Here is a 21,176-nt window from a genome sequence, read left to right as displayed (position 1 = left end):
CCCGCGATAGCTCAGTTGGTAGAGCGGAGGACTGTAGTAGCCAGCTAGTAATCCTTAGGTCACTGGTTCGAATCCGGTTCGCGGGAATTTTTTTTTTTTTAATCTTTTTCTTTTACCAAAGAATCTTTTATATTCGTTGACTTTTCCTCCGCATCGAACCCCATCCAACCACATCGCATGATACAAAAACTATCTGAATTGAACATCATCAAAAACATGCAAGATTGGAGTCTAAACTCTCTTATCAAACGTCCGCAGTTATGTAAAAGTGAACGGGCATGTGTCAGGCACGAAAGAGCTTAGGCACAGGAGCGCAGCAGGGGTGCGTTCTGTCACCCGTATTGTATACCATCTACACAAATGACATTCGGAGCCAATGAGCTGATAAGCCCATCATAAAACTTGATGACGAAAAAATAATTAAAAAATGAAAATATATGGCATTGATGGTCCATTGCATCAGTGGATTAAAGATTTTCCGAATTGAAGAAATAACGTTCAATGCCTAACATCCCGCAGGATGTCGCAAGGTTCGAACCCGGGATCATCGAGACGACAGTCCAGAGCGCAAACGCTGACAGCTATCCGGTTCTTTTGTAAAAACAATATTTCAATCAGTATTTCATTCCATGAGTTAGTTAATAAACGGAAAATATATTTTAGGCCTATAGTGATCCATTGATACATTTTTCATTGTGACCTTAGATGCACATTTTTTTGTACCAATGCGCGAATCTATCAATGAAGCTTGAGTTATTAATGAAGAAGTCTGTAACCATTTTAAAAAGTTACCTTCCCTGAAGTTTTTCATTTAAAATTGTTTTTTTTTTTTAAATCTGCTTGCATAGATAATTTTTAAAATTAAAGGTTCACTTTCGGAAAATAAAAAAGTAGTAGTTGCATCAGAACTTTTAATGATCTGAAATACGATGTCCGATTTTCATTTTCTCTTCTAGTTTCTGAGATCTAAACGGGACGGACGGACGGACAGACAGACCACACAAAACTAATAGCGTCTATTCCCCTTTCGGAAGCCGCTAAAAAAGAATAAACGGGGATTTAAAAAAGAGAGATCGAGGTATGTTTGTTCGTGACCGTGAGATTGAGGTCTACACCATTCACGGCAACTCGATTGAAACGTAGTTCTCTTTTCTTTTCTTCTTCTTCACTTGTAGTTCATAATTACCGACCCGCCATGTCCTTTGCAAGACGTGTTTTACATGTAACGCCAGTGTCACACTGTTTGTTACATTGTATTCAGTGGAGTAGAACATACAGGTGGACTCGTGAACAAACGTTTTGATGCAGTCTACTTTTTGTTTTTTTTTAAAGCTTGAATGTTTTATTTTTATGTAAGTAATTTTTCAAATTCTAAATCGATTAGAGAAGGTTAGGTCTTTAGCATCTCAACGACTTATATGTCCACATGAATCATTAGATAATCAACAATTTGTATTGCTCCGTCTGTCTCTCCATTACCGAAACACTCTCTGTATTCTCTCATTTCTCTCTTCCCTCTCGTTTTTTCTCTATTCTCTCTCATATCTCTCTTTCTCTCCATATCTTTTTTGTACTCCTCATTCCATCGTGCTCCAAAATCTCTCTCTCTCTCGTTTTCTATTTCTCACTTTCTCTCTCTCTCTCTCTCTCTCTCTCAAAACTCTCTCTCTCTCTCTAACTCTTGTTTACTCTTCACATTTTCACACACACACTTTCCTCCATGTTTCCATCTTCAAGTATTTTCTAACCGAGTTTCAATGTCCTGCCTCCGTAGTCCATTCCCTCTTAAATAAGTAAAAGAAAGAAAGCGTTTCGCCTAGGCACACATAGGGTTAAGCAGGCCACAGCTCTCACAGATGTACATAGAGATTAAATGAAGTGACAATGAGTTTACACACAAACTCGTAGGCGGACACTGCGAGTCAGTTTTACACTCACGTTTTGCTGTTCACCATCTGAGACCTAAATCACAGCAGTGACCTCAAATTAACGAATGTGAAACCATTTGCATAAACAGACTTTGCACAACGCCTTTGTTGACTTACTTTCTGATGCTGTGGAGATGTACTATGTGGATGCAAAATAAATACTAGAAATGCAAACTGATTTTCAATAATTTTGAAAAAAAAAAACACATTTATATGTAAGTGCATACAATATGCAAACTTGTCTTCAGTAACTTAGGGCACGCTTTCAGAAGACTAAAAATAGCCACTGCAGCTTTTTTTTCTGATGAAGGCGATGGTGAAATCTGAATTTACATAGCATTCCTTATTTTGGAGATTTAGAAGTGACTGTAATTATCCAAAAAAAGACAGTTTTTTTATGGTGACCATGTACCATAATGTTGTATCAATATTTTGTCTCCACGTTCTGTTAAGAAAAATGGAATTGGCCGTTTAGAAGAGAAAAGAGACGTCATGCTTTGAGCAAAATTAATATTTGGGGAACATCACAGATACAACACATAACTCTTACAAATAGAACAAAGAACTCTAACAACATAGGACTCTAACAACATAGAACTTTGACAACATAGAACTTTTACAACATAGAATTTTTACAAAATAGAACTTTTACAAAATAGAACTTTTACAGCATAGAACTTTTACAACATAGAACTTTTACAAGTGTATACAGTTCTATATTCTTTCTATTATCGCGTGCCTCCATCCTCGATCCAATCACCATCTCTGAATCTTTTTATTTCTATACCACTCTTTAGGGTCTTAACAGAAACAACTAAAGACAATGAACAACACACACACCCAATGAAATCACCCTGAGGCTCTATTGAACTGATAACGTTTATTCATTCAGCCTATTTTGGATCAGATAAACTTAACGTTGAGTCTGGATGTATGACAATCACTGCATTGAAACCAAGATCATTTTACTTCTTATTATAATAATGGCAATGTCTTCGATTCCAAAGATTAAGAGTGAGTTTCACGTGACTACGCACACCCAGTTGCGACCCGCATATTTCTCCACATATCGTGCAGACAAAGCCGTTGTCCGCCGGCATTCTATTTCGGTCTTTGGTTTTTCGTCTTCTGCGCCTGTCTTCTATAATAGTTTTTCATTGAGTCTCAAATAAGTGTCCCGCGGCCTTTGTGAGAGCTCTCCAACTGTCACTTTCAGAGGCCGTATGCTGCCAGCTACTCTCCACTACGCCAGTGAGTTGATCTTTATAGTGCTTGCGGGTGGGACCAACCTCTGTTGCGCCGTCCTCTTTTAAGCTCGCAAAAGAGGATTGCATTTGGCATGCAGTCATCTCCCATGCAGGATAAGTGTTCGCAACTGTCGAATATTAATTATTGCTTCTATACTATCCACACCTGCTTACAGTGGAACATAGTTATTTGTAATGTTGTCTAGCCAGCGTTAACCCATTACGGAGCGAAGGCACCTTTGATGGAAGCATTCGAGGAGCCTTCAATGTCTTCGATACATCACCCAGGTCTCAGAGCCATACAGAAGTGTCGTGAGAACCACTGCTTTATAAGCATTGATTTTGTTGCTAGATGAAGAGTCCTATTCCGCAATTCTTTAGGTTTAACTTTTGAGGCGGCCAAAATTTGTAACTTAAAATGAGTAACTGAATATTCAGATACATCTGTATATTTCAATTCTCAGAGCAGGGCTGCTATGCCTACGTGTAGATTACATATATTTAGTTCTTTGTTCGCATCATTAAATTATCACATCCCGACATCTTTAAGTGTGATTATTAATGATTTGCACGAAGGGAACATGTTTTTGAATAAATAAATCGATGCTGAACTAGAACATCAACGTGTGCGCATGTGTTTGTTGATTGTTTTCTTCAACTGTAGGGTCTGTGTGAGTAACAAGGCATAGACTTAGCTCAGGATAATTGGATTTTTTTTAATTCGACAGGGTACTTAACTCGCTTTTATTACATCGTGTGACCCGAAGGGAGGTAAGTTTAAGGCTTCGTTTAAATTACATTATGGTATTGAGTAGCCAGCACACCATGTCACCATTTTGACACGGACTTACTTGACTTAATGAGATATCCCATGAACAAAGGGGGCTAACTCCTTCTAGTGGCTAACGAAAATCATTCTGTGCATCTTCTTTATTTATAACAGCGTCAGCGACATTCAGTAGAGGCGGCCTTAGCTCAAGACCAGTGTCACAAGCAGGGGCGGACTGGGTATCAAAACCGGCCCGGGCATTACCATATAGACCGGCCCACAAATGTCATGTCATATATTTTCGGTGTGTGTGTGTGTGTGGGGGGGATTTTAAACCTCTCCGCAATTTATTTATATATTAGTGTGTGTCTATATGTAATTAATCTTCATTACATTCTTATCTTTCATTCTTTGAAACGATTTTTCTACCCTAGAATAATCCCTATAATTAGTGAAAGGCAGTATACACCGCCAAGGGACAGCTAGGGAGTCTGGGGGAGCGCTGTAAGCTCCCCCAGTGGGGTCCGGGGCAAAGCCCCGGATCCAAGCATTATTTACGTTATTTTAAGTTTTAAAAAATGCATATTTTGAGGTATCTACAGTGCAATTAGCCTGCTATTCTTCCGCTAAAAAAATCAAAAACTAAATCTTCTATTCGGTAGAGTCCAGCAACTGGTAGAAAAAGGTAAAATGCTTTAGTTTTTGTATTGGAGGTGGGGGGGGGGGGGAAACCACAAAACCCCTTTTGGCTAGCTCATGAAATTTGATGACTGTAGTTTCCTTAAGTTGACTGCAATGGGGAAGTAAGTAAAGTTTCCCTTTCAGACAATGAGATCTGAGGCCGGTGATGGTTTGAACTCCTCCCCTCTCGGCTACGCCCATGTGTTTTTACATAGGTGTAAGCCTAATTCTATTCAAAATATATAAAGTTTGATAACGCATCGAAAACTGGATGTATGCTTTCGTAGGCTTACATAATGTATTCTATTTATGCATGTATGTAGTCTGAAAACTATAAACACTACAATAGCAGCCTTAATGAGTTTCAAACATTTTGATATCACTTATAAATTACAGACGTTTCTTCAAAAAAATAGAAAATAATTAGGTCCTACGCATTTCATGTGTCAATCTAGTCATGCATGTTGATCTGTGACTTAAAATATGCTAAGTCATTGGTTTTCCTAGCTGACTCAGGCAACCCATTCCTTTAAAGTGGTATCACCACAAATACAAAACTAAGGGTCTATCGAGCCGTCGTCCTCCCTACATTGCTCTATGACTCAGAAACATGGATAGTGTACAGTTAACATGCAAAGAAACTGAATCACTACCACGACATGTCTGTGAAAAATACTGAATGTCAAATGGCAAGACAAAATACCAGATAATGAAGTCCTTCAAAGAGCGGGTCTGCAAAGCATCCACATAATCCTGATGCAGTCCCAGCTGCGATGGGCAGGACATGTATGCAGAATGGAAGACCACCGCATCCCTAAACGACTCTTGTATGGCCAACTAAGCGAAGGAAAGCGCTCGCAAGGTTGTCAAAGAAAGCGCTTCAGGGACACCCTCAAAGATTCTCTGAAGGGGTTCAGCATAGACCCAGCAACCTGGGAGACAGAGGCACATGACAGAGCATCATGACGTCGCGCTGTGAAAACCGGCGCACAGGTTGCTGAGGAAAAGAGAACAAAGCTGGCAGAATAAAAACGCCAGAGAAGAAAAGCAAGGCCAATGACACTAGCTCCACATTACCATACGTCGCAACTGGAGAAGCACATTACTGGATGTACAAAAGAGAAGATAAGCAGATATTGTCTCAGACCACCACCTAGTTGTTGCCAAACTAAAAATGAAGCTGGCCAGCAATAAACAGAAATAAAAAAAAAAAAAATGAAAAGATTTGACCTAGACAAGCCCCACAAAACCCAGACCCAACTATCCCTTCAAAATAGATTTGCTGTGCTACAAGTAGATGAGGCAGAACAAAGCGTTGATAAATGTTGGCAAAATTTCAAAGAAATTATTACTGAAACAAGCAATGAAGTACTAAGCCTTAACCCTAAGAAGAAAAAACAGTGGATTAGTGATGAGACATAGAAATTAATCGAAGAAGAGGTAATGCGCTAAACAGGCAGTTAACCTAGCAAAAACAAGAAACCACAAGCAACAATCCAAACAAGACTACCAAGCAGTTTCACAAAAAGTCACCAAAATGCTTAGACAAGACAAGCGACTATTTTACAATAATCTGGCAGAACAGGCAGAAGAAGCAGCAGGTAAGGGAGATATAAAACAACTGTACAAAATCACCAAACTTCTCAGTACCACAAAGGCTAATTACAATGTTCCAGTCCGAGACAAATATGGAAAACTACTTTCTTCAATAAATGAACAGCTGGAAAGATGGAAAGAATATTTTCAGGAAGTGTTCAATAGACCCAAACCACTAAATCCACCAGATCTAAATGCAGGACCAACACTAGACATCAACATGGAAGAAATAACCAAAGAAGAAATAAGGAATGCACTCAAACAAATGAAGACAGGTAAAGCAGCTGGAATTGACAACATACCACCCGAAGTCCTAAAAGAAGGAGGAAGTGAAATAGTTGACCAACTGCACAAACTATTCAACAAAATTTGATTAACAGAAACACCTCCCGGTGAGTGGAAAAAGAGGTTGCTAATGAAACTACCAAAGAGTGGAGATCTATCGCAATGTGAGAAATGGCGAGACATCACTTTGTTGTCAGTACCATACGAGATTTTCAGCAGAATCCTACTGAACAGAATAAAGGGAGCATGTGATGAACACCTAAGGGAAGAACAGGCCAGATTCAGAAATGGGAGATCTTGTGCTGACCAAATAGCAACACTCAGGATAATTTTAGAACAATGTGTCGAATGGCAATCTCCTCTCTATGTAACATTTGTCGACTTTGAAAAAGCTTTTGATAGTATCGACAGAGAATCTATCTGGACTGTAATGAGACATTAAGGGATCCCAAATAAAATAATAACCATAATCAAAAACCTTTATGATGGTTTCACCTGCCAAGTAACCCACTGTGGCAAGCTGTCAGAGGAATTTCCAAACAGAGATGTATTCTTTCACCACTCCTGTTCCTTCTAGTATTGAATTGGGTCACAAAAGAAGCCTACTCTAATTCAGGGAAAGGAATCCAATGGACTCTCACACAAAAGCTGGAAGATCTGGAATTCGCTGATGACATAGCCCTATTATCACACAGACTACAGGATATGCAAGAAAAGATCACAGCTTTAAGTGAAGTAGGAAAAAGAGTAGGCCTCAAAATAAACCATCAAAAAAAACAAAAGTAAAAAGTAAACAACAAATAAATTGGAGACATAGAACTGGATTCTCAGACCATAGACCGAGTAGATAATTTTATATACCTTGGGAGTGTAGTCGGTGTATCAGGTGGAGCAGATGAAGACATTAAACGTCGTATAAATCTAGCGCGTCAGACATTTACACAGCTAAAATCAATCTCCTCACATCTCAAACAAGACTAAACTAAGAATCTTTAACTCTAATGTCAAGGCTGTCCTACTGTATGGTTCTGAAACATGGAGAACAACTGAAGCGACAACAAAAAAAGTTCAGACTTTCATCAACAGATGCCTGAGAAATATCCTAAAAATACACTGGTACGACAAAGTAGAAAACACCCAACTGTGGGAGATGAGTGGACAGAAAAATATAGAAGTGCAGATCTTAGAGAGGAAGTGGAGATGGATTGGTCACAATCTTAGAAAAGATACCAACAACAGAGCTAGACAGGCCTTAGAGTGGAACCCCCAGGTAACAAGACGTAGAGGAAGACCAAAAAGAATGTGGCGAGCTGTATACTAGAGGAAGCCGAGAGGACCGGAAAGAGCTGGGAAGCCATCAAAAAATTAGCAAGAGACCGTGGAGAGTGGCGTGTTTTTGCTGAGGCCCTGTGTTCTATGAGGAACCCAAAGGAATGATGATGATGATGATTGCTAGGCTCAGGAAAGGGGGGGGGTGAACATTAAAATCTCCTCTTCAATAAAAATTAAAGCAAAACAACAGTAACAAAATTGAGGGGGGAATTTCATTTGGAAAGGGGGGTTGAACTCCGAATGCCTCCCCCCTGGTTACGCCTAGCATAGTGTTTTCACATGTTCTCCGAAAATCCTAAAAATACGACTCCCGACATAATAATATCAAATGTATTAACTTTTTTTCTTTCTCTAGGTGACTTTTTTTTTCCCAGATTTAATTTGAAATGAACCATGTGGATATGCCTGGAATGGATATGCACGGTATGGATACGACCACTCAGAGTGTATCCAGTAACACAAGCACACCTCCAGACATGTCCGGCATGGATGCGTCTAATAAGGATACACAAGGCAATGATGCCATGAACGTAAGTGAAGGCGTAGAATAAAAAAGATAACTCTAGTGTACTTTTCATGTCAAAAAAATCAGGGATGATCTCCCTTCTCTACTTTCCGTTCATGTTATTTATACAATGCTTCAAGTCACTCTGTCTGTCTGCCTGGTAAAAAGTTTGTCCATGTTATTTCTCCCACACTCTCGGGTTCAAATTCAGGTCGCTCTTTTTTTTTTTTAAATAAATACATTTAAAAGCGATGACTCGGATACCCCCTTCTATCTCCCCCTCCTCAACTGGTCCAGACAAGTGATAGGATCATAGTGTAGTGAGAACTAAAAGTAGGCAATGACGCTAAACAAAAACAATTGGTAAAAATATTTATAATCGCACAGATTTTATATTGTTAGTCTAGATCTATTTACAAATGTAATTACGTGACTGATCCAAACTAATTGATACAACTACATTTAATGGGTTTGGTGTTTGTTTTTTTTAATTTTTGTTTTTTCAATTTGCTTGTTACACCATTCTTAAGCTTCGAAATGCATCTCTAGTAATATCTGTTTTGTTTTTTCTAATTTAAATAAACCCAACCCATCTGTCTTTTTGTCTGTTGGTGGGATATCTTCACATTCTCAGATAAAGTTTAAATTTACATAATTATTCATTGTCAATAACAACATATTAATCAATAAAAAATATTAACTAATTAGTTAATCAATTAATCGTAAATAAAAACAAGGTTACAAAGACAGTTTGTGTGGAAACACAAACTCAAAATCGGCCCCCGAAGTGGTCCATCCATGCAGGTAAAAAGGCAGGTTTCAATATTTTCAGAAAGAATATCATAATGAAATTCTATCAAAGGCAAATGACAGAGAAAAATGGAGAAAGATCTGGGGACACTCCTACAAGACATGCGACACTGTTTCGACGCTCTCCCCACAGTGGCGGCATCGGGAGTCATAGTTCGTTCGGAACCAGGCAAAGTATACCCCAAGAAGACAATGTTCCGTCCTACACTTCGCAATGATTGCTTGTTCTGACCTCCTTAACCGCCACCACGGATCGTCGCGATCTGGGGGACGCGTATGCCGCCAGACACTACGTGCTCTATCGGATTCCTCCCAGGACCTGAACCACTTCTCATGAATGAGTACTCGGATTTCTGCCGTTGCTTGTAAAAACGTGCTTGGTGCTTCGAGGTGTGTAGGTGCCAAAGCACCCTCCCTTGCGAGGGCGTCTGCCGTTTCATTGCCCCTCACGCCGCAATGTGAGGGCGCCCACTGCATAAAAACGACAGCGCCAATGGCTCGGCGGATGCTATCTGCGGCGCCGACTGCCTCTTCTATCACGGGCGAACCTCCCCCGCCGCCACCCATAGCTAGGAGACTAGAGTGAGAGTCGGTGAAAAGTACCACATTAGTGTTTGTTACAATTAATAGTGAATAGTTGTAAAAATGGTGAATTTTTATGAAAAAACTGCTAGCATAATTGATTTAAAAAAAAGATTTTTCGCTTTCAGAAAAGAAAAAAGTAACCGTTGCATCAGCACTTTGAATGATCTAAAATATCATGATGTCCGATTTTCATTTTCTCTTCTAGTTTCTGAGATCTGAACGGGACGGACGGACGGACAGACAGGCCACACAAAACTAATAGCGTCTTTTCCCCTTTGTGGGGGCCGCTAAAAATATTTTATGTAGAATAATAAATGTTAAGCTATGGGAGATAAAACTTGAAATGTTGAGAGATATTTCATCGACTAAACAGTGCTTTCCCTTAGCTTAAATTAAACTTTGTTCAAAAAAGAATTTATTTTTTTTTGCTTGGAGGGTGAAGTTTCAAGGCGCGTGGAGGTGAAAGTGGGCGGAGTTCAAACTAAGGACCATCATGACTTTCTGAAGTTCTTACCATTAATACCACACGACCACTCTTTCCATTGTACTATTTTTTTAAAGGGTTTAATCAAGACTAATGAATTTTACGATCTTCATATCAAATTCGTGATCTCAAAAATTTATTACTTATTACTAGCATTGCAGTTGTTAAACTGGTGTGTGGTTGTGTTGTTGGACAATTTACGATGTCATTTTTACAATGACACCACTTCCTTTTTTAATGTGCTACATTGCTAATTAGTCACGCGTGTTCCTTATGGGAATTCTTCTGGCCTGTCTATACTGGGCCTCTTGATTAAACTTTGCTTGCTTAAGAAATGAATTATGATAGTTTTGAATCTAGTAGAACACGGTTTTACAACATTATAGATAAATGTTATTTTATAGATGTTGTTAATGTTGTTATAGATAAATGTTATGTTATAGATAAATGTTATGTTATAGATAAATGTTATGTTATAAATAAATTTTATGTTATAGATAAATGTTATGCTATAGATAAATGTTATGTTATAGGTATAGATAAATGTTATGCTATAGGTATAGATAAATGTTATGTTATAGATAAATGTTATGTTATAGATAAATGTTATGCTATAGATAAATGTTATGACAAGACGATAAAGAAACGTTATGCCCACATAAACTGTAATGTTTAGAGAGTTGTTACATTCTATATAACTTACAAAATGTAGTCTACTGGATAAAGTTTCTAGGCCACAGAAATAGATGACCTTTACATCATTTGCCCTATAGACCACAAGGTCTGAAAGAGGAATCTTTTTTTTTCTTTTTTATCTAAGTGTCAATATAGTAAGATCTCCAAATGAGTGAGAAAGCAAGCGCGCACACACACACACAAAGGGGGGTTACAATTTACGTATGAATAAAAAAACAACAACAACAACATAAGCGATCTCAATATTTCAAGGCCTTGGGTTTGACCCAATCTGTAAATTGATCTTGGTGTTACTTTTTTTTTTTTTTTTTTTTTGAAGACGTAATTAGCAATTATAATGAAGAAGTCTGACTTACAACAACTGATATACCGCACCGTAGTTTAGAAAGAAAATTAGAGTGTGCATTTCTCTCTCTCTCTCTCTCTCTCTCTCTCTCTCTCTCTATATATATATATATATATATATATATATATGATATGCCCCTTCCACGTTACGTTTAAATTGTAGCGCACAGTAATACCGGTACAGTCTATAATTATCCAACCATTAATGCAATGCAATAGGAATAGGTGCCCTTAATTTCAAATAGCTTCTAGTGCAATTGGAAGGTCTGTTGTATAGTTAACTTTACTTATAAACTATAATTGTATAAATAATTCCAACAATTGTATAACATAGTTTTAGTTTACGCAAGGCCTGTAAATATCAACACATGTTGTTCAAATCTCCCTTTACAGGAGAACAGCCGTTTCTCCGAGTTTTTTACTTCCCTTGATTAAAAAATGTAAATATAATAATATTAATTATCATTGTTCTTTCAACTCTTTGCGATTCCTGACAGTAGCCAAGACCCCAACCCTTTGACCACACTCCCCCCCCCCCACACACACTTTCCAATCTACCGAGAGAATAAGTCCACACGTTGACACAGAGATGTGACCGCTATAGTGTTACACAGGTTAATACTAACTGGCTTTAAGGTAACTTCCCCTGACTTACAAACGATTGACCTATTAAACTTAACGGATTGTCCTCTCTTGGATGTATGCATCTGGAGTCTGTAAACAAATTCATCTGTGTCAAAATGTACACTTGCAAGTTTGTGAAACTGTGCATGCCTTTGTGTTCATGTGCCAATTACTTTTAATGTGTCAAACTAACGACGTGTGCAACTATTTCTTTACCCTGGACCTATTGGTTTTCAAACAGTGAGTGTTGCCAGATAATAGTTGCGTTTGTACTTGTTTTAGAATTAATTAGATAAGGCATGGTGGGCTGGCTAGTGGACAAGTGAAGTCTGCGAAGGATTGTCACTTACGAAGATATAAGTTCAATATAATAGCCAAGGTCAAAAGCATTATTGGGGGAATTTAGTTTCAGATTTTCTATAGGACGAAGTTTAATTTATTGAGAGTAGAAATGCCTGTAGTTTCTAAGCTTAGAACATTTCTTTTAAAAAAGATTTATATTATTATTATATATAGTAACTCATTAAGTCATTGTATGATAATGTCAGGATTGAGATTGTTTGGAGGGAATAAAAATGTATTATAGTTCCCTTAGATTTATTATTATGATTGGTCAAAATGTGGTATAAGGTAAAGAGCGAGGATAACATCTCTTGTTCAATGTTGAAAATGTATGACAAAACAAGATTACAAAGAGAGTTTGTGTTGTCACATAAACTCAGAGGCGGCCCCCGTCGGAGTCGGATCCCTGTCGGATCCGCCTATTCCCAAGGAATATGTCAGATGAGCGATTTTAGATAATCTTTTGGTATTGATTTGTAATTGAAAAAAAAAAGGATAAGAGCAAGGCATCGAGCTTGTACTTCGGCAACGTCTGCTCAATGTCCCAGCACAGTTACCAACAGAGCTATTGGCATTTTCATTAAAATGGAACTGGAATGAGGATGTAGATCTACCTAATTTAAACTTCTGACTTAGCACTCTCAATATCTATATCTACTAGATCTAGATCTAAAATATAAATTTGGAATAATGTAGATGTAATTTAGATAAGATTTATTGAGAAAAAAGGCCTAGATAATCTATTAATAGACTGAATGTCATAGTAAATTTAAAAATAGTACATTAGTTTTAGTATTTTATAACATTGCAATATGTTCATCATGTTAATATCGAAACAAAAAAGACTAAAAGCTATTGAAAATCTGAATAAAATTTAAATTCCGTTCCGAAACATCGTAATAGTTTTAAGTTTTTATAATAGATTGTTTCAGATGTTTATATATGTATATAGCATGGGCGTAGCCAGGATTTTTTTTCGGGGGGGGGGGGGGGGGGTTAGGGGGGGGGGGAATCCACCTCGATCCCCCCCCCTCCCCCGCGAATTTTTTTTTTTATATGTATTTATGTGTGTGTGTGTGTACATAATCTTTTTTTGCATTCTGACCCTTCATTCTTTCGGAAGACGTTTATTGTGCCCTAGAATAGGTTCTTCCGTGAGTTAGTGGAAAAATTGTAGATTCCCCGCCATTACTAGCAAGGAGGTCTGGGGGAGCGCTAGGAGCTCCCACAGCGCGGGGCGAAGCCCCGCCGCCAAGCACTATTTCTGATATTGAAAGCCAACAAAATGCATATTCTGAGGTATCTACAGTGCATTTTCCTGCTATTAAAAAATTTTATTTCAAAAACCTTATGTGCTATTCTTACTGACTTAGACCCTCCCGCGCCGTTTGGCGCATTTGCCGTCAAGCTGTTTCCATAAAATTTTAGATTACCTGCCACTATTAGCAATGGGCCCTGGGGAGCGCTAGGAGATCCCCCAGCGCGGGGCGAAGCCCCGCCGCCAAGCTCTATTTCTGGTATTGAAAGCCAACAAAATGCATATTCTTAGGTGAGGTATCTACAGTGCATTTCCCATTTTTATTAAAAAGTTTTATTTCAAAAACCTAATGTGCTATTCTTACTGACTTAGACCCTCCCGCGCAATTCGGAGCATTTGACGTCAAGCTGTTTCCATAAAAATCTGTCACTGGTAATGTCTGAAGCCTCTTCCCACCTGCCATGAGGACCTCAATGAATGAGTGGCGTCAAGTTGTACTAGGATATCATTGCAACTCTTCTTATGCGTAATTCATTTTGTCGGAGAACATGTCCCGCAAACATCATGCGTCGCTCTCTCACAATCTTACTAAAGGGTCGACTCCCAGTTCGGCATAGGATTTCCTTGATTTAAACCCGATCTCTATAACTGACTCCTAAAATCTGTCTTAGCCATCTTTGTTGAGCCACATTTAGTGCTTTTCAATTTCGGCAGATGACTATTCACTGCAGTTTATTAAGGGAGCCCTGCCACTGGTAAAAATGTGTAACCTCTCTTGAATACGCTCTTGGAATTTAGTGACTGTAGTTTGCTTTAGATTTTATATCGAAAAGAGAAGTTTTATCGTCAAAATCATCCGTTGGGGGTTTTCCACCTCAAAATGCTCTGTAAGGGGGATCTTAAACTCAAAACCATCTGGAGGGGTTTTAAACTTTTAAAAAACGCCATCTGTAGAAGTGTGTAATTTGCTTTTTTTTTATATTAAAGAGGTATTTTTTAGCATCAAATCCATCTGAATGGGGGTTTAAACTCAAAACCACTTTTGGCAACGCTCATAGCATTTTGAGTGCGTAATTTGCTTTTTTCTTCAACTGAAGATGTATTTTTTAGCCTCAAACCCCCCAAGCAGGGGGTTTAAACTAAAACCCCTTTGGCTACGCTTATAGATTTTAGAGTGAGTAATTTGCTTTTATTTATATTGAAGAAGTACTTTTTAGCTTCAAACTCCACTGGAGGGGAGTTTAAACTCAAAACCCTTTTGACTACACTCATAACATTTTGAGTGTATAATTTGCATTGTTTTTATTATTAAAGAGGTATTTTTTACCTTCAAACCCCGCTGAAGTGGGGTTTAAACTCAAAACTAAGTCAAAACCCATTTAGCTACGCTCATAACATTTTGAGCTTTTTTTTTATATTGAAGAGGGGGTTTATCGTAAATTTTGGAGGGGGGTTTAAAACCAAAATCTCCCTTAACTGTGCTCTTGGAATTAGGGGATTTTCGTCTGCATTTTTTGTTTTTGTTTTATAGAAGAGGGGGAGTTAACTGCAAAAACCCCAAGTAGGGGGTTTAAAACTCAAAACCCCTGGTAGGGGGTTTTAAACTCAAAAACCCCTGGTAGGGGTTTTTAAACTCGAACCCCCTGGTAGGGGGTTTTAAACTCAAAACCCCCTGGTAGGGGGTTTTAAGCTCAAAACTCCATTGGTTGTGCTGGGGCAACTGATGGTTTAGTATTAAAATCTCACCTAAAATAAACAAAATCAAAGCAAAAAATCATTCACTAAATTCCGATCCCCCCCAAGGGGGGGGGATTTCATTTCGGGGGGGGGGGGGTTTGAACCCCAACCCCCCACCCCCTGGCTACGCCCATGGTAAATAGTGAGAGAAAATAAGAATTCCAGATAAATCTAATACCGTTAATTAAATTAGATGTACCATAGCCTTGTGGAGAGATTTTCAAACCATACTTTGGTGTTAGGAAGTTGTTTTTCTTTAAAATCGGGACATAATATTGACGATAATTAGATTTTGTAACGTTTTAGTTAGAAAATTAAATGTAGTGTAAGAGAGAAGTGCGATTTTACATAAATAAAGTTTTTTAAAAAATTCATTAAAAACCCGAAACAACCAATTTTCGTAAATGAGAAGAAGATTTTCTGTTTTATTTATTAAAAGAGGGATTTCAAACAGTTATTTCGCGTAAGTAGATTTTTCATACTAAATTCGGAACATTTTTGACGACGATTTGTAAGAAAATTAAAGTAATGTAGGTCGATTTCTTTTCCAAAACAAAATCCGGAACATTCTTTACCGATTAAACAACTTATGTTATGTTTCGGCAAGAAAATTTTCAATAATCGTTTCTAGTAAATTAATTTCTTATTTTAAAATCCTTAACAACCTATTGTCAATATTTTTGAAACACTAAAGTCAATTGACAAAAATTTGTTTTAATTTGAAAATACGGAACAATTTGATATCAATAAATAAACTATAGTGACGTATTGTCAAAGACTATACGTGTAATATTAATCAATTATGCGATTTCAAACTATCATTTGACATAATTTATTTTTTATTTAATAATACCCGGAACAACTTTCTAGTTAATGCAATATAAGTCAGTATAGAGATTTTCATTTAGCATTTATATGCTATTTACATTAAAAAACCGGAAAACATATTATTGATCATGTGTTTTTGCAACGTTTAAGCATGGAAATTAAATGTAATATAAGTTAGAAGAGCAAACAAAAATTGGTTGGCATTGATTTTTTTTCACAAAAACATCCGGAACAATCTATTGTCAATAAAAATTTTTATTGTTACGGAAGGAACATTAAAGGTTAAAACAGATTTTCAATAGCTTTTAGAGTTGTTGTTTTTGTTTTATAAACGTGACAAATAGACCAACAAGCAAGCAAAACGCACAAAAATAAGCGTCCATCCTGATTTGGGCACTAAACAAAAAAATAAATAAAATCTGATTATTTTAAAAATTTTGAAAATGATTGATACCAGTCTCTACTTGTTACGCTACTGCACGAATATTGCTGCATAGAAAGTCCATTTTAAAAAATGTTTGCGATATTTACATACAAAGTGAATTCTTAGCCTTTATAAACAAATATAAATGTTTTATTTTAATTTTAACAGCTAGTTAACCAGAAAAAGAACACCTTTAACTAATATTTATATTTGTTGTGAACATTTCTTGTACATTGTAAAAGTATAATCGGCTTTGTGATACTGAGAATACTCGTAAAAAATTGTTAAGATATTGTAACATTACCTCCCTTACATTTATGTAATTGTTTTAGAATTGGTGTTTTTTTATGAAAAAAAATGCTTGCATAATTAATTTTATGAACTAAACGGTTTGCTTTTAGAAAACCAAAAGTAGCCGTTGCACCTAAACTTTTCAAGCTGCATCGCATGGTGAAAAAATATTTTTCATTTCTCTTCTAGTTTTCGAGATCTGAGAGTGACAGACGGACAAACGGACATTTTGCACAAACCTAATAGCGGCTTTTCTCCATACGGAAGCGGCTAAAAATGACTTCCCTTAAACCAACACATTAAAAAAAAAGTGTTTAAGGTGTAACAGTGAAACACCAGCAACTCATCATTCATCTTTGAAATGGAAGACATTGCCATTATTAACCATTTAGGTGAATTTAATTTGAAAGACATAGGCGTACATCTAGGAGACTTGATCTGAAAGACATAGGCCTACATCTAGGAGACTTGATCTGAAAGACATAGGCCTACATCTAGGAGACTTGATCTGAAAGACATAGGCCTACATCTAGGAGACTTGATCTGAAAGACATAGGCCTACATCTAGGAGACTTGATCTGAAAGACATAGGCCTACATCTAGGAGACTTGATCTGAAAGACATAGGCCTACATCTAGGAGACTTGATCTGAAAGACATAGGCCTACATCTAGGAGACTTGATCTGAAAGACATAGGCCTACATCTAGGAGACTTGATCTGAAAAACATAGGCCTACATCTAGGAGACTTGATCTGAAAGACATAGGCCTACATCTAGGAGACTTGATCTGAAAGACATAGGCCTACATCTAGGAGACTTGATCTGAAAGACATAGGCGTACATCTAGGAGACTTGATCTGAAAGACATAGGCCTACATCTAGGAGACTTGATCTGAAAGACATAGGCCTACATCTAGGAGACTTGATCTGAAAGACATAGGCCTACATCTAGGAGACTTGATCTGAAAGACATAGGCCTACATCTAGGAGACTTGATCTGAAAGACATAGGCCTACATCTAGGAGACTTGATCTGAAAGACATAGGCCTACATCTAGGAGACTTGATCTGAAAGACATAGGCGTACATCTAGGAAACTTGATCTGAAAGACATAGGCCTACATCTAGGAGACTTGATCTGAAAGACATAGGCCTACATCTAGGAGACTTGATCTGAAAGACATAGGCCTACATCTAGGAGACTTGATCTGAAAGACATAGGCCTACGTCTAGGAGACTTGATCTGAAAGACATAGGCCTACATCTAGGAGACTTGATCTGAAAGACATAGGCCTACATCTAGGAGACTTGATCTGAAAGACATAGGCCTACATCTAGGAGACTTGATCTGAAAAACATAGGCCTACATCTAGGAGAGTTGATCTGAAAGACATAGGCCTACATCTAGGAGATTTGATCTGAAAGACATAGGCCTACATCTAGGAGATTTGATCTGAAAGACTTTCTGCTAGGAGACTTGATCTGAAAGACTTTCTTCTAAGAGACTTGATTTGAAAGACTTCCCCCCCCCCCCCCCGAAATGAGATCCGCCATGGGGGGTGATCGGAATTTAGTGACTGATTTTTTGCTTTGATTCTATTTATTTTAGGTGAGATTTTAATACAAAACCATCACTTGCACCAGTGCAGCCAAAGGGTTATGAGTTTAAAACCCCCTACCACTGGGTTTTGCAGTTGAAAAACCTTACTACGTCCACTCCAATATATTAATCGAAATTGTTGTGAAGAAGTAGGTATCTTGGAGCAGTGGCGTCATTGGCGGCGGAGGGTGAGGTCCGCACCGATCTACACCATTTTGGGGGTGACAACCAAGTTTGAAAAATTATAACTTGGCAAAAGCAGACACATTGAAAAAGATAATAATAAAATCTCGAGATATATCTTGGAGCAGTGGCGTCACTAGGGGGAGGGAGTGTGAGGGGTGCGGTCCGCACCAGTCGACACCATTTTGGGGGTGACAACCAAGTTTGAAAAATTATAGCTTGGCAAATGCAGAAACATGGGAAAATATAATAATAAAATCTCTAGATATATGCCCAAATATGCCTTGACACATCTAGATGGTGGTTTAAGTGTAAATGATACAGCACAACGTTATACCATTTAAAGTTTAACAAAAGAAACCTGTTCATGTGATGTTAAGTCTGTTTATAATTTTAATTAAGTATTATGGTAAAATGTGCAATTACAATTGAATAAATGTAATTAACATTTTGATTTTACATGTGAGTAAAAATCAATAAAAGTAGGTAATCAGCTGACACTGTATCGGGAGGTTTCCACGCTGATCTTAGGTGATCACTTAACGCTACTCTGATTATTCTGTTGAAGTAATCGAAAAGAACTTTACAAATTAGACCAAACCACCTTGATCTTCTCAGCAGTCCCTCAGCAGACGTCAAAAACTCAATAATGGATTCTGATTCTCAAATATGTCCAATAATGCCAAGCAAATATGTCTCTCCACCGAGACACGAACCAGCCTTGACCTCTACCGCTCTGTCGTTTCATTTAAACAGAGTGTGTGTGACATTGTGATATATTCCTTTTAATCAAATGTTAAAGAAGAGAATAGAAAGCGCGTACAGTTTCTGTATTGGATTCACCGCCATCATTCTGTTAACATATTCAATTACTCAACAACCCCTCTCTTAAGCGCATGTCCTTAACGGTATGTTTCTTTTGCAGTTAATTTGTTTTGAAAAGATCAAAGCATCAAACAAACTCTTACTCAAGAGTCTAGTAACATTTAAGTAATTTTGTGTTGAAAGGTTATTGTCAGACCGAAGAGATCCTCCCAATTTTGAAAGGTTATTGTTAGGCCAAACAAAACCTATTTGAAAGGTTGTTTGTTTTAGACTTGTATACAAGACATGCTCTTGTTACATATGCATGTATGTACAGGACTAATACAGTGTCTAGACATGACTGCCTGCCTTCAGAAGCAAAGAAAATGTCAAAAACCACTATTGTTGAAGTAAGCAAACAAGTTGGCAACATTGTGATATCTAGCTTATGGTGCAGTTTCTTTTCTACGTCTTACGTGACAACGAATTCAATAGAAACTGGTGTGACTGTATTTACATAAAAGCGGCTTGCTACACATGAAAACAACAAAAACATGTCATAGCTTCATCACTTTAGCGTTTTGGGATAAAGTTGGAAATGGAAAAGAAGCACGACACTCTCTAAAAAAGGAGGACAATAAATTACAGAATGCATGATTGCAATTGATCATTTCCTTGCTTTTTTGTTTAGTACCGTAAAAATAATATTAGTTACATCAACATATTAATAAACTTATATTTAATAAACACATTCTATTTAGTTTTTCTTTTGGTGAGAATGTGCGTGTTTTTGTGTATCTGTGTGTGTGTATGTGTGTAAAAAGAAAAAAAAAAGACCGCTGTGAAAGCTATCTGGCGCAGTCGCAAAAATATATATATATATTTTAGTGATTTCTAAGGAAGCCTACTGGTTAAATTAATAAAACTGTAAATACATTCACTCATCACAAAAAAAAAAGACATTGACAATATGATTTTTAAACTAAGTGTGAAATGAGTTGTTTCTATTTTATTTTATTAGTTGTTACATAGCTATATACTCTATACTCTAAATAAATTCTGCATATTATGCTACTTTCTCGTCTAATTTGTGTTTTTAAAAAAGTCTTAAGAATTAAAAAAATATGGACTTAAATTTTGAGACACTTACTTTGGACTTCATATTTTATAGACTTAAATTTTCTTAAGTAAATCGCTTGACTTCTAAGCCAGGTGGTCACAAGTTTGAATTCCGGTGAAGACTGATATATTGAACCTTGGGATTCGGGATAGCCCATCTAACTCTGACATACGTTTGGAAAAGCTAAGTAGTAGATTGGTCGTTGTGCTGGCCACAATACACCCTAGTTAAGCTTCTGTCGTCTGCTTCAAGGATCGTAAGGTCTGAAATAGGAACTTTGCTTTGTATTAAACTGTTCAATTTGAGAATAATTTACATGACCTATGTACAATGTACTGGAAGCATGTGGGTATGTAGTTTCTTTTAGCATGTTTATTTAGAACAGAAAAACAACAAAAAAAAAAATTAATGTAATAATTAATCTGAGCAAAGTCTGAGTCTGATAAAATAACTAGAATGTTTGATTTTTGTCTATCAGATGATGATGAGTTATTACCATGTTGGTTATAAGGAATTCATTTTGTTCTATGAGTTACGTACCCTATCAGCTGGTGGTGAGTACATTGATACAATATGGCTCTCTCTCTTGTCTTCTCTCTCTATCTTGTCTTCTCTCTCTCTCTTGTCTTCTGTCTCTCTCTTGTCTTCTCTCTCTCTTGTCTTCTCTCTCTCTCTTGTCCTCTCTCTTTCATTTGTCTTCTC

At 37.3% G+C, this 21,176-nt stretch overlaps 1 protein-coding gene and 1 non-coding gene across 3 annotated transcripts in view; both read left to right on the top strand.

Moving 5' to 3' along the window:
- Trnay-gua (transfer RNA tyrosine (anticodon GUA)) lies at window positions 1-86 on the top strand. Its single transcript is given in 2 exon segments — window positions 1-37; window positions 51-86. It is a non-coding gene; the product is annotated as a tRNA-Tyr (tRNA).
- A 1,171-nt stretch (window positions 87-1,257) lies between these two features.
- The window catches only part of LOC106075179 (high affinity copper uptake protein 1-like), a 28,990-nt gene continuing 9,071 nt past the window's right edge, over window positions 1,258-21,176 (top strand). The window contains exons 1-3 of one of the 2 annotated variants that reach the window (XM_056042852.1): window positions 1,258-1,352; window positions 8,213-8,368; window positions 20,953-21,028. In XM_056042852.1, the coding sequence (XP_055898827.1) occupies window positions 8,225-8,368; window positions 20,953-21,028 (220 nt within the window). In that variant the 5' untranslated portion in view covers window positions 1,258-1,352; window positions 8,213-8,224. Of the gene's footprint in view, window positions 1,353-8,203; window positions 8,369-20,952; window positions 21,029-21,176 lie in introns of those variants that run through there. The other variant, XM_056042853.1, reaches the window with a different exon arrangement.

Source organism: Biomphalaria glabrata, chromosome 9, assembly GCF_947242115.1.
Source record: "Biomphalaria glabrata chromosome 9, xgBioGlab47.1, whole genome shotgun sequence".
Lineage (NCBI taxonomy): Eukaryota > Metazoa > Mollusca > Gastropoda > Planorbidae > Biomphalaria > Biomphalaria glabrata.
The sequence above is the reverse complement of the archived record's forward strand: the minus strand, read 5'-3'. Positions and strand labels throughout refer to the sequence as shown.